General features: G+C 62.4%; 2 protein-coding genes across 5 annotated transcripts in view; both read right to left on the reverse strand.

Annotated features, from left to right (window-relative positions):
• Window positions 1-816: 816 nt before the first annotated feature.
• Window positions 817-3,788, reverse strand: LOC145505318 (aquaporin-12-like). The gene is made up of 3 exons (XM_081487030.1): window positions 3,182-3,788; window positions 2,127-2,243; window positions 817-986 (listed from the first exon to the last, which is right to left on the reverse strand). Exons 1-3 carry the CDS (start codon window positions 3,786-3,788, stop codon window positions 817-819), a joined length of 894 nt encoding a protein of 297 aa, XP_081343156.1.
• Window positions 3,789-17,179: 13,391 nt separating this feature from the next.
• KIF1A (kinesin family member 1A) overlaps window positions 17,180-27,560 on the reverse strand; it is a 90,402-nt gene continuing 80,021 nt past the window's right edge. For all 4 annotated transcript variants that reach the window (XM_081493313.1, XM_081493311.1, XM_081493312.1 and 1 more), the window contains 11 exons: window positions 24,571-24,685; window positions 23,402-23,535; window positions 22,567-22,628; window positions 22,218-22,363; window positions 21,456-21,656; window positions 20,918-20,995; window positions 20,164-20,288; window positions 19,375-19,527; window positions 18,555-18,747; window positions 17,670-17,788; window positions 17,180-17,335 (listed from right to left, as the gene is read on the reverse strand). In XM_081493313.1, the coding sequence (XP_081349439.1) occupies window positions 17,293-17,335; window positions 17,670-17,788; window positions 18,555-18,747; window positions 19,375-19,527; window positions 20,164-20,288; window positions 20,918-20,995; window positions 21,456-21,656; window positions 22,218-22,363; window positions 22,567-22,628; window positions 23,402-23,535; window positions 24,571-24,685 (1,369 nt within the window). In that variant the 3' untranslated portion in view covers window positions 17,180-17,292. The remainder of the gene's footprint in view (window positions 17,336-17,669; window positions 17,789-18,554; window positions 18,748-19,374; window positions 19,528-20,163; window positions 20,289-20,917; window positions 20,996-21,455; window positions 21,657-22,217; window positions 22,364-22,566; window positions 22,629-23,401; window positions 23,536-24,570; window positions 24,686-27,560) is intronic.

The following is a 27,560-nucleotide window of genomic DNA, read 5'->3' on the forward strand; positions in this document are numbered from 1 at the left end:
TTCCAGGTGAGCTCTGTCTTTGGGGAGAAAATGGCTGGAGGCTCCTCCGAGCCTGGGGGAACCCGGGGTCTGCAGTGACGGCCCTGCTGTGTGTGCCTGGCCGCGAGGGCCTTCAGGGCGGCAGGGTCCTGGGGGATGGTGGGGCTGGGCGTCCCGTGTCCCCTGCAGCCGCGGGCTCCAGCCACCACCCTGAGCGTCCCCAGCAGGCCTCGGTGCGGGAGCCGCTGCAGTGTGTCTGGGCCAGCCAGTCACCAGCAGTGGGACAGTCCAGCTTTGGTCTCCTCAAGGCCGGGTGTGCTCACCTTGGACCGTGGCCTTTCCTCCTAGGTCTTACCTTTGATTTTGGTTGGGAAAGATTGGGGGCAGGAGGAGAAGGGGATGACAGAGGAGGAGAGGTTGGATGGCATCACCGACTCTATGGACATGAGTTTGGGGAAACTCCGGGAGTTGGTGATGGACAGGGAGGCCGGGTGTGCTGCGGTCCATGGGGTCGCAGAGAGTCGGATGCGACTGAGCGACTGAACAACAACAGCTGCAGAGAAGAGGCACCAGAGGGCCCCTGCGAAGGGGAGGGCGGACGGCACTGTGCCCCTGCCTCACCCGGCCTGCCCTTCGCCAGCCTGTCAGGCCCAGGGACACGGCAGGTCTTAGGGATGGTTTATTGACATGTGGTTTCTGGGGGGGAAGGGGCTGGAGGTCTGCCCCCCGCCCTCAGCCCAGGGAGCCCCCGGATCCAGCCATGGTCAGGCCCTAGCTCCCTGCTCACGGAGACAGAGCCGGCTCAGCTGGAACTCAGCGGCTGCCCCCCAACCCCCACTACCGGGGGCCCCGTCCTCTGCTCCCCTCTTCAGGCGTCTGGCTGCCTCCAGGCCCCGGGACAGGCCTCCCTCTGGGGACCCGGTACTTGCTCTTCTGACTGTAGAGCAGGTTCCTCTGGAAAAGGCGAGGGAGGCGGCCGTGATACAGCAGGACGGCCAGGAGCATGCCTGTGGGGGGGCGAGGGTCACAGGGAGGCTGGGGGCTCCCCGAGACCGCCCGACGCGGCACCCCGGGCCCTCCGCGGACAGGGCCCTGCAGACGGGGCCAGGGCGCCCGGGTCTCAGCCCTGGCCCAGGTCCTGCGAGCATCTGCTCCCCTGGGGGCCGACCCCCCGGAGGTCGATCCAGGCACCAGGAACCGTGTGCACATACAGACCGCGCTCTGGGCCCCGTGTTCCGGGCACAAGTGCCCCTTCCTCCCCGGGCCATCTCCTGAAGCCGGCATGTTGTCCACGGGGGTGGCGAGCATGGAGGTGGCACTGAGAGGCCTGGGGGCCGAGGGGGGGCCTGGCTGACCCCTCGCCCCCACGTTCTGCCCGAAGCCTCCGGAGTGGAGGACCCTGGACCCCCACCTGGCCGCCTCTTGTCCCCCAAGGGCAGGAGGCCCCCGGCCTGAACCAAGCCGGCGTGTGCACACGCCTCCTGGCCCCCCAGCCTCCGCCTCTCGCGGCGCCCAAGGGGGTCCTGACGGCTCCAGTGTCGCCATGGCAGCTCTGGGGTCAAAGACTGGACCGGTGTTGCCCGGATTCAGGTCGCTCCCCAGCCTCACGGCGGGACTTCACCTGAAATAGGGTCCTGGCAGGTGTAAGTAGTTACATTAGGACGAGGCCACCCTGGAGCAGAGTGGACCCTAACACAGTGTGACTGATGCCCTTCTCGGGGGACACGCGGAGGACTCGGAGGACGGGCTGAGATGGGACGGATGTGCCCACAAGCCCGGACACCCAGGGGGCGGGGAGGCCAGCTTCCCGCGCCGGCCTCCCGTGCCCACCTGGGTTCGGGTGAGCAGCCCCACTGTCCCCAGCCTGTCGCTTCGCTGTGGTCCCCGGGCCAGGCCCAGAGCTCCGAAGGACAGCCCCAGCCCCATCCAGCCAGCAACTGAGTGGGTCGGGGCCAAAACGCTCTATTCCAAACGCCCGTGTTTCCAGCTTCCCTGCGAGGAACCCCTGGGGACCCTGGAGGAGGCCCCAGAAGCAGCCCCCACCTCGACTCCCGGCCAGCGAGCTGGACGCCCTGTGGGCCGCCCCTGTCCCCAGAGGACAGACCGGGCCGGCCAGCCCCGCCCCCGGGACCCCCGGCGCCCCTCACCTGTCACGGGGCCCAGCCAGTACACCTGGACGTACTCCAGCACGCTGTGCCCCGAGCAGCGGAAGGTGACCGAGGCGGCCAGTGCGGGGTTCAGGAAGGCGGATGTGAGGGGCCCGGCTGCGGGGAAGTGCAGACGTCCATCCTGGCCCGCCTGCGCCGCCTCCCCACCGGACGGCCCCGGTCCCCGCAGACGGGCCTCCCAGGCAGGCCTGGGGAGGAGCGCAGCCCGGCTCCACCCCCCCGTGCCCACGGCCCAGCCCAGGCCAGGGGTCAGGGGTCAGGCAGCAACCCAGACGAGTGTCTCCCGACCTCTCACCCCTCCGTGGACTCAGCTCCCCAGCCGTTTTCTGCACACCCCACGCCCGCAGGAGGGCGTCTTAGAGAGAGAGAGGCGGGGAGACACAGGTGGAGAGACAGGGACAGCGAGAAGGAGAGCCTTGGCCGAACAAAGGAACAGCCGCGGAGAGGGCTGCGCCGGGGCCCCGCGGAGCAGCGCCAGCGTCCCCTAGCCCCAGGGCCAGCAACAGGCCCGGGGGGCCAGGACTCCCCTGGGCAGGGCCAGGGCCAGGCCTGCGCCTTGGGGGAGCCAGGGCAGCTTCCACGGGGGCTCAGGGCCCCACGAGAGCTGGGTCAGGAGGCTCGGCCTGGGTCGGGGGGCAGACCCCAGACGGGGGGTGGGGAGGAGGGGAGAGCTGGGGGGCCGCCTCTCAGTGACAGGTGGGCCCAGCAGGCAGCGGGCGGGGGGCGAGGAGAAAATGGCAGCCCTGGGCCTCCAGGAGGGGTGACCCGAAGAAGCGGCAGCCCGCCCCCCCTTTCTGCTTCAGGCGTCGGCCTCCCGGGATGAACAGGAGCAGCTCGGGGTGCAGAAAGACCCAGCCGGGAAGGACTGCCGGACCGGGGTCGGGTCCCTGCCCAGCACGTTGAGTCCCGCCTGGCTGGCCACACCCCCAGCAGGTGCCCAGGCAGTGGGCATCCCAGGCCCCCTGGCCCCGTGCCGGCCTGCAGCCCCTCTCCTGGGCAGCCACGTGGCGCCAGGGACGGGCGGCCGGTCTCACCTGTGCCGGCCGCGGCGGTGAGCAGCAGGGCCATGGCTGGCGCCCTGTGGACGGCACGGCTGCCCTGGAGGCGGAGGAGTGCCAGGTGCAGCAGGAAGGCGCAGGAGCCCTCGAGCAGGGTGCCGAGGGGCACGGCCGTGCGCAGCGCCGAGCTGCAGTGCGGGTCCATGAGGCTCTGCAGCACGTGCAGGTCGCTGAGCCCCCAGGCCCAGTAGAGCCGTGTCAGGACGCCGGCCGCCTGCACGCCCAGTGCCTGCGCTGCCAGCTCCAGCAGCATGCCGGGCAGAGAGGCCTCGGCCAGGAGGAACCGCTGCAGGGACACCGTGGGGTTGGCCGAGGCCCCGTCCAGGAGGGCCCCGTGCACCAGGAGGAGCAGGAAGACCAGGGTCAGCAGCAGGTCGGGGCCGAAGCCGCCTGCCCAGGGCCCGAGGTCCACCAGCATCCGCATCTCCAGGCAGCAGGCCCCCAGCTGGGCCGCACCCACTGCCTCCCGGGCAAAGTGGGCGTAGGCGCCCCTGGGGAGCAGGGCCTTGGCTGCCTTCCTGGCCGCCTGGCAGAGGGCGAAGGTGGCGAGGAAGAAGCAGAGGGACACGTTCAGACTGGCCATTGGCCTGGAGGCTCTGGGAGGACGGGTCAGCAGGCGCCTGAGCTGACGTGTCGGGCGGGGAGGGGGCCGTGGGAGCCTCACACCTGCGCCGCCCACAGCCGCCTCCCGGGCCCCAGCCTCCTGCCCGCGGCCCACCCCTTAGTCGGGCGTCCTCCCGGGACACCCAGCCCCCCTCGTCCACTCCGGGTGCTGCTCCCCAAAATCCGTCGGGGCTCCATGACTCAGCCCGGGCCCCTGGCTCCACCGGGCAGCCCCCGGCAGGCACCTGTGCCATTCCCGCCCAGGGGATGGTCCCCGGGCACCAGCTCCCTCGGGAGGGCGGCCCTGTGCTGGGTCAGGAGCCCCTCACAGGGAGCCGGGGGCACCCTGGCAGGGCTGCACTGGGCACCTTGGAAGCTGAGCCTGCAGAGGCGGACCCACCTCACCTCATACAGTAAGTCCCCTACACACGAGCAGGTTCCGAGAGCATGTCTGCAGTCCACACAATGGCTACATAGTTTTGTACTGTGATGGGCTTATCACACTCTTTACACAAATATAGAGTCTCTAAGTGTTAGTTGCTCAGTCATGCCTGACTCTTTGCGACCCCATGAACTGCAGCCCACCGGGCTCCTCTGTCCATGAGATTTTCCAGGCAAGGATAGTGGAGCGGGTTGCCATTTCCTTCTCCAGGGGATCTTCCCAAACCAGGGATTGAACCCGGGTCTCCTGTGCTGCAAGCGGATTCTTTACCAGCTGAGCCACAAGGGAAGCCCAAGAATACTGGAGTGGGCAGCCTATCCCTTTTCCAGAGGATCTTTCCGACCCAGGGATCGAACTGGGGTCTCCTGCATTGCAGGCAGATTCTTTACCAACTGAGCCATCAGGGAAGCCCTCTATAATACCCTCTACACAAATAATATATAAACAACAAACAAACAAAACCATTTGAACCTTACAGTACACACAGCACCGTGAAGAGTGCAGTGCGTATCCACAGCGGGCACACGGGCTGGCATGGAGTGAACAGGCAAGGGTTACTGACCGGAGGAGAGAGAGGAGGGGGAGATGGTAGGGTCGTCAGCAACAGGAGATGGAGGGTAAGCTGCCGCTTGGCTCACGCCTGATGCTGACAGAGCAGACATCTGCAGCTTGAAGTTTCCCGAGAAGGAGACTTACTGCCCTGGGTCTTCTGCCTGGAGGGTGGGCATGTGACTTGCGTTTCTAGGAAAACTGTGAGTTAGTCTTGAGCAAAACGGCTGCTTGGGGGCTTCGGGGGCTTCCTGCAGGCCCCAGCAGGTGGTGAACTCAGAGGAGAGGGTCTGTTCCAGCGGTGCCCCCTGTGAACCCCTCTCCACACCCCACTTGAGTCCAAGTGAGCGCCTGCCCCAAAGACATCGCTGGGCCCTGGCTCCCAAGTTGGAGGGACCAGAAGTCCGGTGCTCTGCCCGTGACTCTGTGCTGGACACCGGCCTTGCTGCAAGGACAGACAGCCCGGGTCGTGGCCACGGACACTCCGCGGTGACCTCAGGACCTGAAGGAGCGGGGGCGCTGGACCTGCCAGGCCGCCCCTGGCCCAGCGGTCACTCCAGGCCAAGGGAACAGGCTGAGCGAGGCTCAGAGGACGCGGAGGGGAGGCCCGAGCCGGGCAGGGGGCCCTGGAGGTGCGCTGCACCCCTGCCCGCAAGCAGGCCTGAGCTGGAGCAGAGAGCGGGAGCCAGCTGTGGAGGCTTCCAGGGGAGGCGGACTGAGCCAGGGGCCGTGGGCACTGCTGTTGAAGGTTAAAGTCAAGGTCTCCAGGACACAGCCACAGCCCGCAGGGGCCAAGGCAGCGGGCACAGGGCGGCGGAGGGGTCACTGGGCAAGGGCCCCAGGAGAGACAGGCGGCTGGCCCCAGCCTGGCCCTGCAGAAGGGGTAGGGGGCCCAAGCACAAGAGCCAGGGTCTCTGCAGGCAGAGGCCTCACGTCCGGCCACCACTGCTGGGGCAGGGGCCCAGGTGACGCCCCCTCAAGCCCACCTGGAGGCCCCCGGCCCCCCACCCCCGCTGCTCTGTCCCTCATATCCCCGCCAGCCCCCTCCCTCCTTCCCAGGGGCTTGGCTCCAAAGATGAAACTGAAAGTCGCTCAGTCATGTCCAGCTCTGTGTGACCCCGTGGACTACACAGCCCATGGAATTCTCCAGGCCAGAATACTGGAGTGGGTAGGCTTTCCCTTCTCCAGGGGTTCTTCCCCACCCAGGGATCGAGCCCAGGTCTCCCGCATTGCGGGCGGAGTCTTTAACAGCTGAGCCACCAGGATGAAAGAACTGCCCTCCAAATAAGAGTGAGTTTCCTCCTGAGGAGCTTGGCTGGGCCCAGGGCTGCGGGGAGCTGCGTGTGGGAGGGTGAGCGCCGGGCCTGGACGCCTTCGCCACTGGCCGCGCCCACGCGAACCTGCCTCCCCTGACGCCCTGCTCCCGGCGCCCCAGCTGGGGACGCGTCTCCGCGAGCAGGTCACTGCGCTTCTAATGGGTGGGGCTCAGACCAGCCGAGGCTTCTGTTCTGCGCCCACAAGCACTCCTGCTACGCAGAGGGGCCCTGCCATCTGACGGCCCCATCCCCGCCCCCTCACAGGTGGTCTGTTGTCTTTTCCCCACTCAGCGCTGAGCCCAGGCCCCGGGGCGGGGATGAGACCTGCAGCTTAGGGACAGGAGCTGACGGTTTCGACTGTCCTGGCAGACGATCTCGGGGTTCAGAACTCTCCCAGAGGTGGGAAGGCGTCTGGTCCCACCATCTCCCCACTCCCATGCCCAGGAGAGGGGGGGGCTTACCAAGCAGGAAGGTCCCTAGGGCCCCGACCTCACCCAGGAGGCGGACATGCCCCCAGACTCCAGCCTGGGGGTGGGGTGTCTGTCTTTCCCTTGTGCCAGGCCCCCACCCTCTCCAAGGAGCAGGGAGCCTTTTGGAAGCCACAGCGACCTGGTGCACTGAAGCCGGTGATAAAAGAAATGCTCACGGACTGGGGAGCTGGGAAGTCATTCTGGCTTTCACCTGAGTTAACTTGGCTTAAAGTTGATTTTTACTGGAGTATGGTTGCTTTGCAATGTTAATTTCTATGTACAGCACACTGAATCAGCTATACATCCGCACATATCCCCCTGAGTTAACTTGAACTTGATGCTAACTGGAATAGCCTGTTTGTGGCGCAGCAAACATACGTGCTGTGTCTGCTTTAATTATTAAAGGCAAGGGAGCACTGCCTGGAAATGAAGACTGTCCGGGGCTTCCCTGGTGCTCAGGGGTGAAGAATCCACCTGCCGATACAGGAGACGCGAGGCTGATCCCTGTGTGGGGGAGACCCCACGTGCCTTGGAGCAGCTAAGCCTGCACCTCATGACTGCTGAGCCTGCCCTCTAGGGCCGGGAGCCACAGCTGCCGAAGCCCGTGCGCTCGAGAGCCCGTGGTCCACGGCAAGAGAAGACGCCGCGATGGGAAGCCCCAGCACCACCAGAGCAGCCTGGGCAGCAGTGAAGGCTCAGCACAACCAAAAATAGACGGATGAATAAAACCAGAGGATGAGACGGCTGGATGGCATCACCGACGCGATGGGCATGGGTGTGAGCGGCTCCGGGAGCTGGTGACAGACAGGGCGGCCTGCGTGCTGCGGTTCATGGGGTCGCAAAGAGTCAGACACGACTGAGCGGCTGAACTGAACTGAAAACAAAGAATGTCCATGTTAAAAATAAAGGTTAAACGCTTCCCTTCCTGGCGCTTCTTTAACAATAAGACTCCCTCTCAGGTGCCGAGGCCACACGGACCCGCTGTGTACATGCTGGTCTGTTTTTTGAAAACTTGAAGGGATGCGGGGCTTCTCAGGAGGCACCAGTGGTAAAGAACCTACTGCCAGTGCAGGAGAAGCAAGAGATGCGAGTTCAATCCCGGGATCGGGAAGATCTCCTGGAGGAGGGCACGGCAGCCCGCTCCACTATCCTTGCCTGGAGAATCCCGTGGACAGAGGAGCCGGGTGGGTATGAAGGGATGCGTCCCTGACTTGTTCGATGTTCTCTGTCCCGACGAGTTAAAGAACTGCCCTGGAGCACTCCCTCGGAGCCATCTGGGAAGCTCTTTCCCGGACGATAGTCTTCACTTGGGGTTCAGTAAAATGCTCCTCTTCCTGTTGCAGATGATCAACTGTCTTCGTGGACCCCGGGTTTCCCTCAGGCTCGCACAGGGCATGAGTGCCTGCGGGGACCTCCCATCCACCGCGGAGCCACTGGGCCTCCGCCTGACCCGTTGGGCACCCGCGGCTCCCCCGTGGGGCCAGGTCTCCAGGCGGCTGGGGTCTGCCGGGGTCGGACACACAGAATATGTGACCTACAGACGCCCTGGGGTGTGATGGTGACACACACTGAGTCATCAGCCCGAACTGGCTGTATTTCCAGAGTTGATACTTTTAGATAAAACTGCAATGGTGTGAAACGCACCTGTCTGGAGAGTGAGCTCTCACCCGGGAAGCCCCGGCCCTTCCCGTGGGCCTGCCCCACACAGAGGCATCCGGCTTCCTGCTGTGCGTGCGTAATCAGAGGCCTGGGGACCCTCCCGTGTAACCCGAGTCCTGCGTTCACACTGCTGAGTCCAGCGTCTTCGCAGGCCGGCAGGGAGGTGGGCTGGTGTTCCTTGCAGTGTTAGAGTCTTGTTCCTACATAATGCCGAATGGAATTCCATTTCATGGCTGAACCACAGGTTGTTAACCCATCTTTCTGATAACGAACGAACGTTTAGGTTTTCTTCCATTTTTTCCCAACGACACAAATAAAGCTGCTCTCAGTAAGATCATATAAGTCTTTGTAGACCAATGGTTTTGGTTTTGGATGATAAGTAGCTAAAGAATCTTTCTAAATCAAGGGCAGGACAATGCTTAATTCTGTGAGATTCTGTTGCTACTTCCCACAACGTGGTTGTAGCATTTACGTCCCCAGGAGCATTCTAATGGAAGAAAGAGAAGAACTTAAGAGCCTCTTGATGAGGATGAAAGAGAAGAGTGAAAAAGTTGGCTTAAAGTTCAACATTCAAAAAGCGAAGATCACGGCATCCGGTCCCATCACGTCATGGCAAGCAGATGGAGAAAAGGTGGAAACAATGGCCGATTTTTTGGGGGGCTCCAGAATCACTGCAGATGGTGACTGCAGCCATGAAATTAAAAGACGCTTACTCCTTGGGAGAAAAGCTATGACAAAACTAGACAGCATATTAAAAAGCAGAGACATTACTTTACCAACAAAGTTCCATACAGTCAAAGCTGTGGTTTTCCCAGTAGTCATGTATGGGTGTGACAGTCGGAGCATCAAGAAGACTGAGCACTGAAAAACTGATGCTTCTGAGCTGTGGTGTTGGAGAAGACTCTTGAGAGTCCCTTGGACTGCAAGGAGATCCAACCAGTCCATCTCAAAGGAAATCAACATTGAATATTCATTGGAAGCTCTGAAGCTGAAGCTCCAATACTTTGGCCGCAAAGAACTGACCCACTGGAAAGACGCTGATGCCGGGAAAGATTGAAGGTGGGAGGAGAAGGGGACGACAGAAGATGAGATGGTTGGACGGCATCACCGACTCGATGGACATGAGTTTGAGTAAACTTCGGGAGCTGGTGATGGGCAGGGAGGCCTGGCTTGATGTAGTCCATGGGGTCAGACTCAACAACAACAGTAGGAGCAGGGTGGCAGACCTTGGTGTCCACAAACGCGATGCTGTGAAGACTCCCGCACAGGCTCTCCTCCTGGTGTCTGCCGTCTCTGTGGTGGGAAGCCGCATTCCCCTGATGACAGGTGATGTGAGCCACATTGTCAGGAGCCTACCTATTGGTCATTCAAATGCTTTTTGTGTTTTACTGAGTTATGTATCTTTTTTATTATTGAGTTATAATAACTCTTCACATGTTCTGAAGACAAGGCTTTTGTCCTATAATTGTTTTCCAAGTATTTCCTCCCAGGGCCTGTTGTACTGTGCGTAGTCGCTCAGTCGTGTCCGACTCTTTGCGACACCAAGGACTGTAGCCCACCAGGCTCCTCTGTCCATGGAATTCTCCAGCCAAGAATACTGGAGTGGGTTGCTATGCCCTCCTCCAGGAGATCTTCCTGACCCAGGGATTGAACCTGGAACTCCTGCACTGCAGGCTGATTCTGGCTCAGATGGTAGAGTCTGCCCCTAAAGCAGGAGACCCAGGTTCGATCCCTGGGTTGGGAAGATCTCCTGGAGAAAGAAATGGCTCGCCTGGAGAATCCCATGGACAGAGGAGCCTGGCAAGACCCAGTCCACGGGGTCACAAAAGGTTGGACATGACTGAGTGACTAACACTTCACTTCTTTACCGTCTGAGCCACCCGGCAAGTCCAGGTCCTAGTCATTTCTTAACACTGATAAGTACTTGTAGAAGTTTTAGTTTTGTGTTTTGCCCTTAGGTCCGAGATCCATTTTGACTTAGCATCTGAATGCTTGTGAGAAGTGTAAGATCGTGGCCAGATTCTTTAAAATGCTCTTTGCTCGTGGGCATCCCTTTGCCCCAGCCGCACGTGCTGGGCGTGTTGTCCCGTTGCCCTTGAACAACCTGTGTTCCTTTGTCAGAGTCAGCTCTGCGTGCGTCTATTTCTGGCTCTCCTGCACCTTTGGTCTACTTCTCTGCTCAATCACCAGCGTCACTGCCTTGATTTGTTAAGCATTTATTTTTATTTATTTGACTGGGGCATGCGGGATCGTCTATCTTAGTTGCGGCACGTGGGATCTGGTTCCCTGACCACGGATCGAACCCGGGACCCCTGCATTGGAAGGGTGAGTCTTAGCTGCCAGACCACCAGGGAAGTCCCTAGCCTGAGTTTTGAAAGCTTATGGTAAGTCTTGAAGCTGGGTGGTGTGAGTCCTACAAACTGGCTCTTCTTCGGTACTGTGTTGGCTCTTTGGGGTCTTTGGCCCTGATATACACATTTTGAATTCAGTTTGGCACCCCGACAGCGTGACTGGGGAGGCATTGAGTCTGTGTGTGTCCTAAGTTGCTTCAGTGGTGTCCAGCTCTTTGCAGACCTATGGGCTGTAGCCTGCCAGGCTCTTCTGTCTGTGGGAGGCAAGCATACTACGGTGGGTTGCCATGCCCTCCTCCAGGGGATTTTCCCAACTCTGGGATTGAACCTGCATCTCCTGCATTGGCAAGCAGGTTCTCCACCACTAGCACCACTTGGGAAGCCTCACTGGGTCTATAGGGCCAACCAGCAAAGCTCACATCTTCACAGCAGCGAGTCTTTCGGCAGTGAACACAGAATGTCTATCTACTTACACCATTGATTCATCAGAATTTTGTTGTTTTCTACATCAGATCCTGAGCATGTTTTAATTTTTACCTATCTTTTTTTTAGAAACTTTATTTCTCTTTTTTTTTTTTGGCACTACTATAAATGGTGATTTTAACATTTCAAATTGCAGCTGTCTGTTGCTGGTACACAGGCAGGCCATCCGCTTTTAATTCCGATTCTATGTTGCCCCACTTGGGGGCAATGACGAGTAGTTGCTTTAAACATCTGTGTGTCCATTTCTCTAAGGCACGGTTTTCGTTTCTCTAGGGTAGACGCCCAGCAGTGGGACTGGTGAGTCATACGAAAGTGTCCACTTAACTAAGAAAGTCCCGAACCCGTGTCCAGAGTGACTGCAGCTTTTGCCGTTTCACAAACAGTAGTGGAGCGCTCCAGTTGCTGCTTCTCATCAACACTTGATATTGTCAGGTTTTTGTTTTTGATTCCAGCCCTTTGAATATGCGAGTAGTGATATAGTTTAGCATTTTTAAGTTGGTTTTTTTTTCCTATCAGAGACTTTGGAGGATTCTGCATGTCTTCTGGAGACAAGTCTTGGGCCAGAGGCATGATTTGTGAATATCTTCTCCACATCTGTAGCTCGTCTTTTCATTCTCCTTCGCAGAGCAAAAGCTTCTTCACCGTCATAAAGTCCAACCTTGCATTTCTTTCTTTGTGAATAGAGCTTTTGGTGTCACGTCCAACACCACCATGCCTAGCTTTGTATCCTGAAGGTTTCCTTGTAATATTATTTTCTTCTGGAAATTTTATAGATGTAGATTTTACATAACATTTTGAGTTACTTTTTGTATAAGATGTTAAGTTTACATTCATTTTAAAAGACGTATCAGAGTTCCTCTGCTCCAACATCATTTGTTGAAAAGTCCATCCTTCCTCCATTGATCGCTTCTGCATCTTTGTAAAAAGCGTCAGCTGGTTCCGTTTGTGCGCATCCACTTCTGGATCCTCCCATGTGTTGCACTGATCTATGCGTCTGTTCCTTCATCAGTACCACACCGTCCTGGAATCTAGAAAAATGGCACAACTGACATTTTGGCGGCTCAGGAATAGAGATGCAGACACAGAGAACAGGTGTGTGGACGTGGCCGGGGGAAGTGGAGTGTGGGATGAGCCGGGACGTTAGGACTGAGGTACACACACCACCGGCTGTACAGCGGAGTGCGAGCAGGGAGCGGCGGTGTGGCCAGGGCGCTCAGCTCGGGGCTCAGCGATGCCCCTAGAAGGATGGGGTGGGGGGCGTGGAGTGGGGGGAGGCCCAGGAGAGAGGGTATGTGTGCACATGGCTGATCCACTTTGCTGTACACCAGAAACTAGCACAGCATCGTAAAGCAACGAAACTCCGATTTAAAGAAACACTACACTGTCCTAATCCCTGTAGCTTCGTAGGTCAAAGTGGATACTGTGACTTTTCTAACTTGATTCTTCTGTGCCAAATTTGTGTCAGCTATTCTAGTGCCTTTACTTCTCACATAACATTTAGAATCAGGTGGTTGATATCTACAGGAATTTTGACTGAGATCATGTTGAATTTAAAAGTCAATTTGGGGAGAGATGACATCTTAATAAATATTGAATCTTCTAATTATGAATATAATTCTTCATTTCACTTAGGCCTTTGATTTATCTCATCAGTGTTTTACAGTTTCTGGCATATTGATTTTGATTTTTATGTTCTGTTAGGATTATACACGTGTCGTTCACATTTTTGCTGCTGTTATAAATATGTGCTTAGTCCCTCAGTCCTGTCCGACTCTTTGCGGCCCCATGAACTGCAGCCCGCCAGGCTCCTCTGTCCATGGGATTCTCCAGGCAAGAAGACTGGAGTGTAGCCATTTCCTTCTTCAGGGGATCTTCTCAACCCAGGAGTCTGCATTGCAGGCGGATTCTTTCCACCCGAGCCACCAGGGAAGCCACCAGTATAAACGGTGCTATCTTTTAAATTCAAAGTTTCAACAGTTTATTGCTAGTATATAAAAATAAAATTTGCTTATAATTCTGTAGCTTGTAATAACATATAATGGAAAAGAATCTGAAAACGAATATACGTATGTGTGTGTGTTCATATATATATGTATACATAACAGAGTCACATTGATGTACAACTGAAACATAGTCAACTGTACTTTAATAAAACATAAGTAAAATGAGTGTTTGTATATTAACATTGCATTCTGCAGCCTCGCTTAACCCATGTACTAATGATAGTGGATTTTTGGCCTGTTCCTTTAGAACCTTCTGCCTTTTGTGCCATTCTCCTATTCTGATCTGTGCCCCTTTTCTTTCTTCATTTTGCCTTACTGCCCTGGTTAGGAGCTCCACTACCTTGTTGAATAGGGGTGATGAGAGAGGGCATCCTTGTCTTGTGCCCAGTCTTAAGCGTTAAGTCTTCGTTTTTTGCTGTTAAGTGTGATGCTAGCTTGGGCTTCCCAGGGGGTGCTAGTGGTAAAGAACCCACTCGCCAGTGCAGGAGACATAAGAAACTTGGGTTCGATCCCTGGGTCAGGAAGATCCCCTGGAGGAGGGCATGGCAACCCATGCGAGTATTCTTGCCTGGAGAATCCCATGGACAGAGGAGCCTGGTGGGCTACAGTCCATGGGGTCCCAGAGAGTCGGACACAACTGAGTGACTGAGCGCGCACGCGCGCACACACACACACACACACGCACGCACACACACGCACACGCACGCACGCACACACACGCATACACACGCATGCACACACACGCACACACGCGCGCACACACACATACACGATGTCAGCTATAGACTTAGTGTGGACACACTTTACCACGTTAAGGAAGTTATCTTCTATTTCAAGTTTTGATTAGCAATGGATATTGGATTTTCATCAAATGCTTTTTCTGCGTCTATAGAGATGATAATGTGATTTCTCCTTTGTTAGCTTAATATAGTGAATTGCAGTGATCAGCTCTTGAATCAAGCTTGCATTCCCAGGATAAACCCAACTAGGTCGTGGGGTGTTAGCCTTTCTGTGTACCTCTACATTCGACTTGGTGAGATGTAGTGTGCGTTGCGCGCTATATCGCTTCAGTTGTGTCTGAGTCTCTGTGACCTCATGGGCTGTAGGCCACCGGGCTCCTCTGTCCATGGGATTCTCCAGGCAAGAATACTCGAGTGGGTTGCCGTGCCCTTAGTGAAATATCACTGAGGGTATTTGTTCCTATGTTGAAGGACATTGGTCTACGGTTTCACGGAATGTCTGTCTGGTTTTAGTGTGAGGTAACCCTGCCCATGTGAAAGGACGTGAAGTCGCCTGGGCGTGAGGCTGGTGGTGCAGGTCTGGCGTCCCCAAGGGCACCTGGAGCTGCTGAGACAGGTGCAGCCAGTGCTGAGGGAAGCAGGTGGAGGCTCCCGCGACAGACACCATCTTGCACCCCCCACCCTCAAGGTGCTCTCCCCTCTCTGCCTGGCCACTGGGAGGCGCGTGCTACCTCCAGACAGTGCTGGTCAGCTGGCCCTGCGGCTACGTAAGGCCCCAGCAAACAGACCAACGCACGAATAAAGCCAAGCGGGGACCCACGGGTCTGGTGTTGCATAAAGAGCCATTTTATTTCTTAACTGGACAGAGCTTAAGTGCACACACACAGGACAGGAGCTGAGAGCCTGACACTCGGGTTTAGGACACCAGGGGACTAGTCGTTACATCAGGACAGCAGTCACGGTGCAGGGGCCACACAAGCACGTATGTACAAGCCACGGGGGACTCGGGGGCCGGCCGGCTGCAGGAAGCCCGGGTCTGGGGAGAAGCTGCAGCCTCGTGTCTTTCCCAGGGGATGAAGGAGGGTGCCTCTGGGGTCCCCGCGCTGGGGAGAGCTGACGGGGACCGGCGTGGCAGCCCGTGTGGGCCGTAACATCGGTGACATTCAGGAACCCTCCTCGGGGGTCTTGCCTCATCCGGCCCAGAGGCGCCGAGGGGGACGAGGACTGACGGGAGATCAGTGCAGTCACCCTGCTGTGTGTGTGCGTGTGTGCGTGTGTGTGCGTGTGCACACGCGTGTGTGCATTGTCAGAGAAGGAAACGCTGGCATCTTATGAACAGTCACTCAGAGCACAGAGGCCTCGAAACTTACGCATCTCTCAACATCCGCCCCTGGTCCCCAGCCCAGTCACCGGAGTCCGGACTCTCCCTCCCGGGGCTCCGCCCAGGGCCACCATGGAAGGCGTTCCCCCCTCCCTGGAGGGGACGCAGGGCCGCCCCCAAACCTATGGCAGCTGCAGCCCGAGCAGCCTCAAGCGCCGAAACAAAGCCCGTCCGAGAGAGGTGGCTTCCGGCATCCTTCCCTCCCCTTGGAGACACGGCACAACCCCACACCTGACCTTCCCATCTGTGCCCACCGCGAAGACCCCCAGGGTCTCCAGACCGGCCCCCTGTGTCACAGACGGGATGGGGTCCTGGACCACCTCTCCCTGGCTCCCACGGCACCCGGCCCAGGAGAGCGGCTTTCCCGATGCGCAGACGGAGTTCTTGGGCCCAGGCCGAGAGCAGGAGGTGGTGACGGGCAGGGGACGCCCTGAGCGCCAAGTCCCCGCCGGGACGGCAGGAGGCCAGGACGCAGCGGCCGTGGGGGCCCCCGTGGCCGTGGGGGCCCAGACACGGGGGCGTCCCTCAGGCCTGCCCCGCGTGGCAGAGGCTCTGTGGGCTGGCTGGCCCCAGGCACCCTGCCCCGGGGACAGGGCCTTGGACCCTGGCGAGGCCGCGGCCTCAGGCTGGCTGACCTGAGGGGCCGAGGCCCAGGCCCTGCGCCCCAGCGTCCCCGCAGGACGCTCAGAACTGACCCCAGAGCTCACCCACATGTCCTCCCCTGCCCGCGAGGCCGCACTCCGTGCTGGTTCCGGAGCGGCCGTGATCCTGCTCTCTGCTCTCTGCGCTCCACCTGCCAGGACCCTGGGGGGCTCGGGCCTCCGCTTTCTGGACGGCGTTCGGTCCTAGTCTAGACCCTCAACCTCTGCCACCTGCTCCGGGCGCCACGGAATGGACGGGCCTCCTGCTGTGGCTGCTCTCCCTTGAGCTGAAGAGGGGCCGGCCATGTCTCTGGGAGGAGGAACAGCTCCGAAGACCCCGGGCCGGTGGGTTCCCTGACCAGACCCTTAGCCCGGGCCAACCCTACGCGGTCCCGGGCGACCCTCGGGCACAGAGTCTGAAGAGGGGACAAGACGGGTATCGCCACGAGAAGCTGGAACCAGACCTGGCGACACCCTCGGACACAGGAAAAGGCCCCTGGGAGATGGGTGACCCAGTGCTGGCACTGGCCACCCCCACCGACCGCCTGGAGTCTCCCCACTGCGACCCCCGATCACTCCTCTTCTGGTAAAAGAGGGGTCTACGCTTCCTCCCCACGGCGACTTGGGGCTCACCCCACCTCTCGCCCCTGGTCGTGCTGCCCATAGCCCCTCACTGCCTGGACTGCTTGTAGACCCAGTCCCAGCCCGGCCGGCCTGGACACTGGGCACCACCCTGACCCTCTCACCCCAGACCGGGCACCTGCTGCCCCCACCCACCCGCTCCCAGGGACATGCTGCCAGCGTCCCCCGACGGTCACGGCTCAGGGGGCTGCCATGCAGGTGAGACACGTGTCCTCCTCCTGCTGGAAGGAACACACCTGTGCTGCTCGGCCTCCAGGCATCACACCCCGACACACGCACACACACGCACACGCAGGCCCCGGGACCAGGCCGGCCCTGCGTGCGGAGAGGCCTCAGCTCCGGCCGGGGCAGTGCATCCCCGTGGTTCCCAGGGGGCTGCCCCGACCCGTCTGTCCCCGAGAGGCTGGGGAGGTGTGTGTGGGAACAAGCGGGCGGGTCCGTCTGAATCCTACAGGTCTACGTGAAGGCATTAGAAATAAATACTTATAAATAGAACACAGTCTTATCGTTAATGTCTGAGGGAACTGTCTCAACGTCACTAACTAGTGTATATTAATTATAAGTCTGTCTATGCTTAAAAAAATATTAGAATGGTGGTGACGCCCCGTGACTCCTGCCGCCCGCCTTTCCGGCGCCTCCCAGCTCCTCCCACCCAGGGCGCCTCCTGCAGAAAGAAAGGACGACACACAGGGCCTCTGCTGGGACAGGTCGTGTGGCAGGTCCCCGGCGCCCAAGGAGGCGGGTGGGGCTGGGCGGCGGTGACAGACGGTGAGGAGGGCGCGGGGCCGGGCCTGCGGAGGGCTGGGCTCAGACCCGCATCTGTGCAGACCTCCTTCTGGACAGCTTGGACCTGCGGGCCGAGAGGAGCGGTGGTCAGGGGGCCGTGGGCGCCCCGAGGCTGGCATGAGGGGCATCGCGGGCACGCCCCTGCTTCCCCGACCGCCCAGGAGACGTACCCTCTGCCTCCTGCCCCTGGGACTCGGTGGGAGCAGCCCCTGCCTCCACAGCCTCCTTTAAAGTGTCACCCACTGGGGGCGAGGCTTGTTCACCCAGGGCCTGGTGGTCCTGACATAGAGGCTCCCTCCCGCCGGCCGACTGTGGGCTCTGGAAGCCTCGGGGACTACACGCAGGGTGGGCCGCAAGGACCCGCCCGGCCCTCCGCCCGGCCCTCCGCGCGGCCGTACCGTATAGTCCCGGCCAGCAGGGGGTTGAAGGCATACAGCCAGTCGTGCATGTCCTTGTCGCTGCTGGCCTGCAGCAAGATGCCCCGGTGCTCCGTGCACACCGCGAACGTGTTGGGGGTCTGCAGAGGGGGCCACCGTGAGGGGCGCCAGGCCTCCCCACTCAGCCTGGGGTGGCCGCGCTCCTCGGGGGTCAGAGAAGGGGCAGAGGAGGAGACCCGCGGGAGGGTCAGCGCCGTCCTGACCGCCCGTCCCGACACCCTTGAAGGCGGGACACCCTGCACTGCTCGTCCCGTGTCCACGCCCCAGGCGGCCCTGTCACCGTCCCGCGTCCCCAAGGTCCCCTCCCCGGGCCCCCGGCTCAGCTGCGTCCTCCGGGCCCGTTAATCCCGCCTCTTCTCTCAAGCGCGAGCCCTCAGCGGGGTGGGCGTGCGGGTCAGGCTGAGCTCACACCCCCCACCTCGGGGAACCTGGGCCCCCAGCCGGGAGGACTCAGAGCTCCTCATACACAGGCCCAGGCCACTGCCTGCTTGGAGAGGGCCGGGGCAAAGCCGGGGGGCAGGAGGCTGCACTTCTGGGCCCCGTGCCCTGCTGGGCCTGCAGGGCTCCTGACACCCCCTGTGGGTGTCTCTGGAGGAGGGACTGTGTCGTTAGACATCAAAAAGGGCGTCCTTGGGATCAATGCTTGCCCCACCCCTCACTGCTGGTCTCACCAGGACGGTGAGCCCCACGGGTGGGCAGAGTGACCCTGGATTGCGAGAGGCTGAACCTGACACCCCCCCTCGTGACGTCCAGTCACACTGCTTCGGCCGGGCGGTGGGGGGACGCGGCCCGCGGAGAACTGGGCCCCGCTCCCGCCCTCCCTGCCAGCCCACGGCCGCGGCGCACCTTCAGCATGGCCTGCTGGTCCTCGCTGTACTCCACCTGGGCGGTGGACAGGTTGAGCACGAACCGCTCCACGGCGTCCTTGTCGCTGTTGTACATGTAGGCGTAGGGGCGCCGCACCACCACGAAGCGCTTGGCCCAGCCGGCCGTGTGCGGCTCCAGGAAGTGCAGATAGCCCTTCTTGGAGACGATGGGGCTGCAGGGCGGGACGCGTCAAAACTACCTCTGGCAGCCTCCCTCCAGGCCCCGCCCCGTCCACAGTCTCCTCCAGGCCCCGCCCCATCCACAGCCTCCCTCCGGGCCCCGTCCCGTCCACAGCTTGCCTCCGGGCCCCGCCCCGTCCACAGCCTCCCTCCGGGCTCCGCCCCGTCCACAGCCTCCCTCCGGGGCCCGCCCCGTCCACAGCCTCCTCCAGGCCCCCACCCGTCCACAGCCTCCCTCCGGGCCCCGCCCCGTTCACAGCCTCCCTCCGGGCCCCGCCCCGTCCACAGCCTCCTCCAGGCCCCGCCCCGTCCACAGCCTCCTCCAGGCCCCGCCCCGTCCACAGCCTCCTCCAGGCCCCGCCCCGTCCACCGCCTCCCTCCAGGCCCCGCCCCTGCCCAGGCTCTGGGTCACCCTCTTGTCCTCTATGTCTGCTTGATTTCCACCCCTGCCCTAAGTCTGGGATGGGGCTTGGTCTCCTGACTACAGCACAAAGCTGCCCCTACCCCACATCGGGGGGTCGTCTCCTGCCCCCAGCACTGCCCAGGTCGGGGAGGCTGCCCATCCCTGCAGAGGCAGAGCTGGGGTCCTCAGGAGCCGGCTGGGCAGGGCCCCCACACACCTGACGCGGATTTCCTGGATGTCGGGCACCAGCAGGCGCTGGGGCTCCTTGTTGGCTTCTGCTGCCCGGGCAGGGGAGGGGGGCTTCTTGGCATCCACCTCGGGCAGGGGCTCAGGCTCTGGGCTGGCTGGTCGGGAGCAGGGCTGTGGGGTCCTGGGGGAGCAAAGTGAAGCAGCTGCAGTGCCAGGAGGCACCTGGAGGGCCCGGGAACCTCGACAGGCTCCCTGGGGCCAGTGTCACCCCCCGGGGCTGCCAGAGCACCCGCCTGGGTCCGCCCGCTGCTGGTTCCTTCTCCAGAGGCGCCCTGGCCCCCTACCCCCACCCCGGGAAAGCAGCTCCTTGTGTCTCTAAAGTTAGACTGAGGCTGACTCGGCTTCCTCAGGGACCATCTGTGTGGAGGGACCGACGTGCTGGCCGAAGAGGCCTGTCTCAGGATGGGGCCCAGAGGGTTCACGCCTTTCTCAGTCAGAGGAAGGAGACCCCAAGGAGCTACAAGGTCTGGGGTCAGACACGAGTGGGGTCGGCAGGGGGCCCCCCACGTCAGCAGAAGTCAGTGGACCCAAAGGGCCCCGAGTCTGCTTTGTTACCGCTTCTCCCACTATTCCATTTGCCACTGGAAAGGGCTCTCGTTCAGTGTTTTGACCTGTTCCCAGCCTTATGGAAGAGCGCGTTTTAAATTCACACTTTAGCAGAAAGTAGCCAGGGGCAGGCAGCATGAGCCAGGACGCCGGCGCCCCCCGCCGTCAGCTCGCGCAGGCGCAGGCTGTGCCAGGCCCAGCGTGTACCTACCTCAGGTCTGCGGCCCCGTACCGACCCTCAACCAGGGAGGGGCAGGTGGAGGAGGGGGTGAGCGTGGCGGCCCCCAGCGGGGACATGGACGGGTCCCGCAGCAGCGTGACCGACATCTCGGAGAGCTGCGGAGGAGACGGCGTTCTCTGGGCCAGTGCGGGGCCCCCGTGGGGGGACACCCCTCACCCCAAGTGCAGGCCAGACCCTCTCTGCCCACCCCACCCAGGGCTTCGGGCTCTACTTCGGGGAAACCAGAGGACCCCTGGGCGAGGACCGAGGAAGTCATAGCCTCTGAGTCCCAACATCAGCACGTGTAGCCCCGCGGCCACGGCGAGAGGAGCTCTGGGCAGAGGGAGAGGCCAGCGAGAGGGCAGAGGGCATAGGGCAGGCCACCCGCAGGGCCGAGTGAGGGCGCAGGCAGGACCCCCTCCGGGGGCTCTGTGGTGGGCAGCACAGGAGCTGGGGGGACAGGCCCGAGGCTGCCGGCCCCACCTGGGCCCCCAGGTGAGAACGGAAGCCAAGGAGGGGCTGGACTCACCCAGGACAGGGGCAGCCTGGTGAGGCCAGGTCGGACGGGGCTGGTACTGGGGACAGTGGGCAGAGGAGGGCACCTCGCTCCTGCCCTGCGCAGCCCCGTCCTCCAGCCCTGAGCTCGGACGCACCCCTCTGGGCTGGGAGAGGGGTGTCCCTAAGAAAACCCAAGTTCCCTCTCTTGGCACCAACAGCCCCGCGGGCGCCCCCGCCCCCTGCCCACCTTGCTCTCGCTGGCGCTGATGCAGACGTGGCTGTGGGTGTACTCTCTGTTGAAGGAGTGGGTGAGGAGCCGTAAGCACTGCGGGGAGAGCAAACGCCCGGTCAGGAACCCCCGGGGCCTGGCTCGGACATGGACACGGGCGACTGGCCGAGGGGCTGGGGACCCCAGGAGGAGGTGGGCAGCACCCCACCTCTCCCAGGGGATGGGGCTATCTGAGGAGTCCTCCTGTGGCAGGCCGGAGCCTGGGCAAAGGAGGAGGTGGAGGCACGCGAAGTGCAGGAGGCCTTCCCCATGACCCGCCCAGCGGCAGAAAGGGCCGGCTCTGGTGGAGGTGGTGAGATCCCTGTCAGTGCAAGTATTCAAGGGGGAGGCAGGTCACCGCTTGGGGGAGCAGGCTGTAAAGGGTCTCCGAGTCCCACTGTGGGGCGGGGTGGGGATGGGGTCAAGGTGACTCCAGGACCCTCATTGTCCCAGGTCCCAGTGGTCGCCAGCACCAGGAAGGGCCGGGAGGGTGGCCGCCTGCCGGCCGGCCGCCCACCTTGACAGCCAGCTCCCGCTGCCTCTCACTGGGCGCCTCCAGGGACGCCGGCCGGGCCTCAGCTGTGAGTGGGGAGGAGGCGCTGGACGAGCCGTGGGCCTCGGAGTCCTCGCTGGAGGCGGGGGACAATGCCTCGGGGCCAGGCCGCTGGGCTGTCTCCAGCTTTTCCCGCAGCAGCAGGTAGTGCCGGGTCTTCTCCACCTGCGAGGAGCGCGAGCGCAGCCTCACCTCTGCGCCCGCTGGGCGGGGAGGCTGCGGCCACGCCGAGTCCCTGGCCCTGGGCAGGCCCGGGAGAGCCCGCCGCTCCCGCGGCCATGGTGGGCGACGTGGAGCCCGCAGACCTGCCGGCGCCCCAGCGCGAGCGGATGGACAAACTCCGTGGGCGCAGCCTCAGGAAGGGCCCAGAGTGTGGATGGACGCGGACCCTGACGCTCTCTTTCCACCCGCTGCCCCGGCCGGCGGTCAGTGCCCGCCGCTGGACATGGGCTGTCCTGACCAGAGCCACAGAAGGGCCTCGCCGCCCCCCAGTTCTCTTCCCAGTGTGTTTCTCGTCTCCGCTACACGCCCCCCAGTCTGCGGCCGGACCAAGGAAGAACGTTCTGCTAGAAGCTGGGGGCCGTCGTGAGGCCCTGAGCCCTGAGACAGGCGGGCGGGCTTGCGAGCGCGGTTGGGGCGGGGGCAGGGGTCCCGGTCCGGGGTCCCAGGGCATGGGGGGCGGGGTCCTGGGGAGCGGGGTCCGGGGGGCGGGGGCCCGGCCCTCACCTCCTGCAGGAGACTCAGCTTCTCCAGCTCCCACTGGTGGTCCAGGATGAGGCTGTCGCTGCGCGGCCTCCAGCCGGCCAGGTTCTCCTCGCCGCGGACGTAGGCCACCGACGTGTCCAGCACCCGCCGGCGCCGCCGCTGCATGCCTGCACAGGCCGCGGACGTGGCGTATCCCCGCGGGGGCTGCGCCCGCTCCCACCATCCTCCGGCCCCCAGGGTCTCCGGGTGAGGGGTTCCCCGCACGGCAGCGTAGCCGAGGTCACCTGAGTGTCCCCCGCGGACCCCTCTCGCTGCCCTCCGTCGGTGCCCCCCCCACCCCCGGGCCAGAGGGCGCAGGCCAGACGCCTACCTGGGCTGCCCGCATCAGCCACGTGGCACAGGCTCAGCTCGTACACACCTGTCACGCGGTTGCTATGGAGGGGGGCGTTGTTACCCGAGTGGCAACGGCCGGATGCCTGTTCCCCATCACACGCAGTCTGGGCACGAGCCCCACGGCCCGCACGCCAAGCAGTGGGGGCTTGGGGGTCAGGGTCCCTGTCCCAGACCCCCGCTGGGCCCCCATTTTCTTGGGGCCGCTGACTCTGCCTAGGGCACCCCACTAACCCGCTCATGGAGAGGGGCCCGCAGTCCCAAGGTGACCTCCAGGATGACAGGGTCACAGGGTCATGGCCATCCGGGACCCCCATGCTCTTTCCTCCCGGCTATGCCCCCAGGTGCGGCCGCCCACAACACTTTCAGTGAAAGTGACCAGCAGGGACCTGGCACCGTGGGTGTCCCCACTCCTGCGGTGGGGTCCCTCCACTGCCTTCCTCCCCTCCCCCAAGAACGCAGAAGAGGACGCTGGGCCTGCCGTTCAGGGTCCCTCTGTCCCCACCTCCCCCGGGGCCCAGTGTTCACCCCGCCCAGTGACAGGGCCCCGCGGCCGCTGGGGAGGAAGGTCACCCAGGACCACCCATGGGAGCCCCAGAGAGGACACACAGGCCTTCCTGCTGCACCTGGCAGGCAGACCCCAGCTCTCTCCCGCCCTCAACACAACATCTGGGTCCCCACAAGTGCGCAGAGGCCTCCCCCGGTGGTCCAAGCGAGACCGACCGGAGAGCTGAGGTCCAGCCAGGCCACGGGCAGGGCCAGCCTGCCCGGAGCTCTCTGAGCGGCGCTGGCCCAGGGCACTGTTGGCAGCTCACCTCTCCGAGGCCCGCAGGCTCCCACTGCCGAACAGGTTGCGGATGGAGCGCGAGGCGGGCAGCTTGGCGTCGCGCGAGTAGAAGACCATGCAGAAGTCCTTGGTGATGACGGCCGGCTGCGTGCAGTTCTCCATCTGCGGAGGGCACGCTCAGCGCAGGCTCGCCCGGGCCACCCAGACCTCCAGCCCTGTCCTCCCCGGGGCTCAGAGCAGGCTCGCCCGGCCAACCCAGCCTCTCCACCCCCCCGCCCCATCCCTCTCCCCAAGAGCCGCACCGCCCGCAGCTTCAGACCCTCCCCTCTCCCCCATCCCCGGGCAGCCGCAGCCCAGGTGAGAGTCTCTGCCCCCGCCTTGAACCAACTCCCGCTGGAGCTGCCGGGGTCAGGGGGCCAGATGTCTCTGCAGGACACCCTGACATCCCAGACACGGGCCTCAGCCTCCTCACCATGAAACTGGGATGACATACTCCCCCAAATGTTTGTGAGGATCTGACCGGACCCTGTCTGTGTACCCACAGGTCAACCCTAAAGGTCAAGGAGATCACTGCACGACCAGCAAGCTGCTATCTCAAACAGCAGGTTCTTTTGTTTTCCTGAAGCTCCAGGGTGACAACTGACAAAGCAGACGTGTTCTAGGGTCTTGCTTGGGCGAAACCCTGCCAGTGTGTTCTAAGCCTGAGCAAACCTCACCCCATGGGGCGGTCACACTGGTCCCCATGTTACAGCCACAGTAATTAGACTCTGGGGGTAGGGAGGGTGGGTACTTCTGTCTCTACCACCCGGCTGGCTGCTGCACCAGCGAGAAATGCCAACACCCCCAGCCTCCTCCTCTGCTTCCAAGGGAGTCACAGCCAGAGACCCTTAGGATGGGGAAAAGGAGGCTTCTGTTTTTGTGCTGTCTGGAACACAGATGCAGTGTTTGGTGGTGCTGCAGCCATCTTGCAACCTCAAGGACAAACCCACACACTAAAGATAGAGGAATTGACTAATTCTGAGCATTCCCATTAAAAGTACACAGATTTAACTCAAGGACTCAAGAAGCCCTCTGAGAAGACAACAGGGTTGACCAGGGTTGTGGGGGACTAATAAGCACCCTTATTGTCCCTTGGCCGGCAACTCAGGCTGGGGGGACAGGTGATTTGGGAGGAGGCCATGGGCACAGGTTTCTTGCCTCGATATAAGCAGAGAGGGTCATGTAGATCTTCTCTCGGTAAGGGGTGACCCGGTTCAGCAGGAGGGAGTTGTGCATGGAGCTGTCCCACGCAGCCTCAAACTGGTAAAAGGTTCTAGAAGGAAGCAGAGACGAGGTACAAAGATGACAGAGCGTGGTGTGCTTTTGGCAGGGACGGGGACATGCAGACGGACACACAGAGACAGACGGACATGTGGGCCACCTGCAGGGCAAGCCGCTGGGGCCAGGGTCCAGGGAGGACAGACCCCTCCTTACTCAGGACCGGGCTGGGTTGGGGGCGCAGGACACCCCACCAGGGGGAGCCCTGGAGCGCTCTCAGCGCCACCCTGGGGAATGGGAGGTTTCAGTCCAGGGCTCTGTAGCCGAGGCGGGAATGGGACGGTGGAGGGGAGAGGGGCCCCCTGAGCCTGAGTAAGGAGGCGCCCGGCCTCTCCCTGGACCCGAAGGGAGCCTGCGGGTCTGTCAGAGCTCTCCGCGGCCTCTCCTCCCCAACTGACCGCCCTCGGGGATGATGCTGGGGGTGGAAACCGGGGCGGGCTCCGGAAGACGACACAGCCCCCGCCGCCGGGCCGGCCCCGCAGAGCACAGAGCGGCGCGTGCTCCTTTCCGCCCCGGCTCTGAGTCAGAAAGCAAAGACCAGAGCGCGCGCGAGCGGCCAGGAACCCCCGCTGCGGGCGGCTCGGGGCAGCCCCAAGGCCAGACGAGTGGCGGCCTCCACTCCTGGCCGGCTTTCCTGTCACCAGACAGTTTCTGTTCTCAATCGTCCTAACCGCTGCCTCAGTCCCGGCCGAAGAGTCGAGGACCGTCACTCATGAGCTGGGAATGTGCCTCAAGCCCTAGCGTGGCCGCTCTGCGAGCCCTGGCAGCCCCAGCTTCACCGGTTTCCACCAAGCATCCCCACGAAGACACGGCAGAGAACACGACAGCGCAAGCTGGGGGCCGCGCACGCCCCGCACGGCCAGCCCCGCCCAGGGGTGTGGACGGCAGGGCGGCGAGGCCGCCCCTTCTCCGTGGCGCCGTCCAGGGGCACGGGAGAAGCAGCGGGACGGGGCAGGGCCGGCGCCCGACACAGACCCACGGGAAGGACGTGAGGACAGCGGGGGGACCGGAGGGCGGGCGGGGAGCGGGGCGGACATCAGAGGGGAGAGGGGACTGCAAACCGGAGCGGACGGACCAGCGGGCGCGGAAGAGAAAAGGGAGCTGTACCTAGTGTCACTTCCAAACGCAACGCTAAAGGCGGAGGCAGCCAGGACACACGTACACACACAGAAGAGACCACAGGTCAGAACGCGCACCGTCACCCGGCCGGGCACACGCTGACACGGGGCTGCCGACCGCCGTCCCCGGGCCCAGACACAACCGGGGGTGGGGGCCGCTCTGAGCACACGGGGGCGGGGGCCTCTCTGAGCCCCTGGGGGTAGGGGGCCCACTGTGAGCCCCCAGCGGGGGTACTGCAGACACCCCCTTCCCCGTGTCCTTGGGTCCGTCCCCAGCAGGACCAGCTGGGCATGCCTGGACTGCCACCGAGACCCAGAGGGATGCCCTCTGTCCTGGGGGCCCCCAGAGGCCCACTGCAGCCCAGCTCGGAGCAAGATGCCACTCCACAGCACGCGACCTCGGGCTGCCAGCAGACACGCCACGCCCTGCCTGCTGGGCGGGTGGTGGCGGTCACTGTCCTGCCGGTTAAGTGAGCCGCTGTGGAGCGGAGGACAGCGCCTGGCCGGCGTGGGTCATGACTGGTCCTCACCCCAGACGCTCCCGCCGGCCCGGCACCGGGCTCAGTGCTGCCCCCTGTCGGCCTGCCTCAAATTTCGCGGAAGGACACTGCTGGCTTCCTTCCCTCGCAAGTGCTGGGGTGCGAGGGCCCAGCCCACCCCAGCCGGACGGGAGAGCGGCCACCTGCCCGCGTGGGACCCAGGCGGTCACGCGGGGGCCCCTGAGCTTGCTGGACAGGGTGTGGGAGGCGCTGACTCGTGCCCCCTTGAGACATGGCAGGAAACTCAGACCCAGCGGGCTCAGAGGGAGCCACGGTGTACTCAGGCGGCGATTGGGAGGCGGGGGGCCCCCCGGACCCCACACCCGAGCAGGCATCAGGTCACCCAGGAACTGGCTCCTCCCACCCCCCGGAGCGCTGCTCCCTCTGTCTGAGCGACACTCAGCCAGACCCTGGTGCCACTTTAAGGGGGACGGGTGGTCCAGACATGGGGTCTCTGGAGCCGCGGTGTCCGCTTCACGGAGAACTGGTCAGGAATGCAGATTCCGGGGCCCTCACACCCACGGAGGCAGAGATGCTGGGCGGGGCGCCCCGAGGGCAGAGAATCGGTGCTTCACGGTCAGCTCGGCCCGTCATCCCGCGGACCCTCTGCACCCAGGCCATCCTGGGGAAATGGGCCACAGAAGGGCCAGCCCAGCTGCTCCCCCGGCGAGGCCGCAGGGCCTAGTCTGCCCTGCCAGCCATGCGCCGCGCTCTGGATCCCGCTTAAAAAGGGGCAGGCGCCCAGGCTGCACCCAGAGCAGAGCCCCCAAGGGTTCCGGCAGGGCCGCGCGCAAACTCCCCATCAGCACACTCCTGCAGCCCTCACACTCCTCTGTCCACGTCCAGGAGGCTCGACTGACTTCCTGACTCCAAGTGAGCCCTCCAGGCGGGGAGGAGGTCCTGCCTGGATGAGGGGCCCTGCCTGGTGGCCTAAGGGGTTGGGCAGCAGGGGCCTGGAGACAGGACCACCCCGGGGTCAATTCCGGGACAGACCGTGTGAGGCTCAAACAAGCAAGGACCCACATGGGGAACACTGGAAACTCAGAAGTTTTGCTGGGACTTCCCTGGCAGTCCAGTGGTTAAGACTCTGAGTTTCCACTGCAGGGGACACCGGCTTGACCCTGGTCAGGGAACTAAGATCCCACATGCCATAAGGTGGGGCCATGCAGAGTTCATCATGAGAAACACTGGGCTGATAGAAACACAAGCTGGA

Source organism: Giraffa tippelskirchi, chromosome 5 (genome assembly GCF_054371585.1).
Source record: "Giraffa tippelskirchi isolate mGirTip1 chromosome 5, T2T-mGirTip1v1.2.pri, whole genome shotgun sequence".
Classification (NCBI taxonomy): domain Eukaryota; kingdom Metazoa; phylum Chordata; class Mammalia; order Artiodactyla; family Giraffidae; genus Giraffa; species Giraffa tippelskirchi.

What these genes read in the sequence shown, in the direction of transcription:
- LOC145505318 (XM_081487030.1), bottom strand. Translation starts at nt 3,788, where the DNA reads ATGGCCAGTCTGAACGTGTCCCTCTGCTTCTTCCTCGCCACCTTCGCC. An exon ending in CACCGCCGCGGCCGGCACAG is followed by an intron (nt 2,244 to 3,181) that starts GTGAGACCGGCC and finishes ACTTCCCCGCAG; the next exon opens with CCGGGCCCCTCACATCCGCC. An exon ending in CTGGCTGGGCCCCGTGACAG is followed by an intron (nt 987 to 2,126) that starts GTGAGGGGCGCC and finishes GCCCCCCCACAG; the next exon opens with GCATGCTCCTGGCCGTCCTG.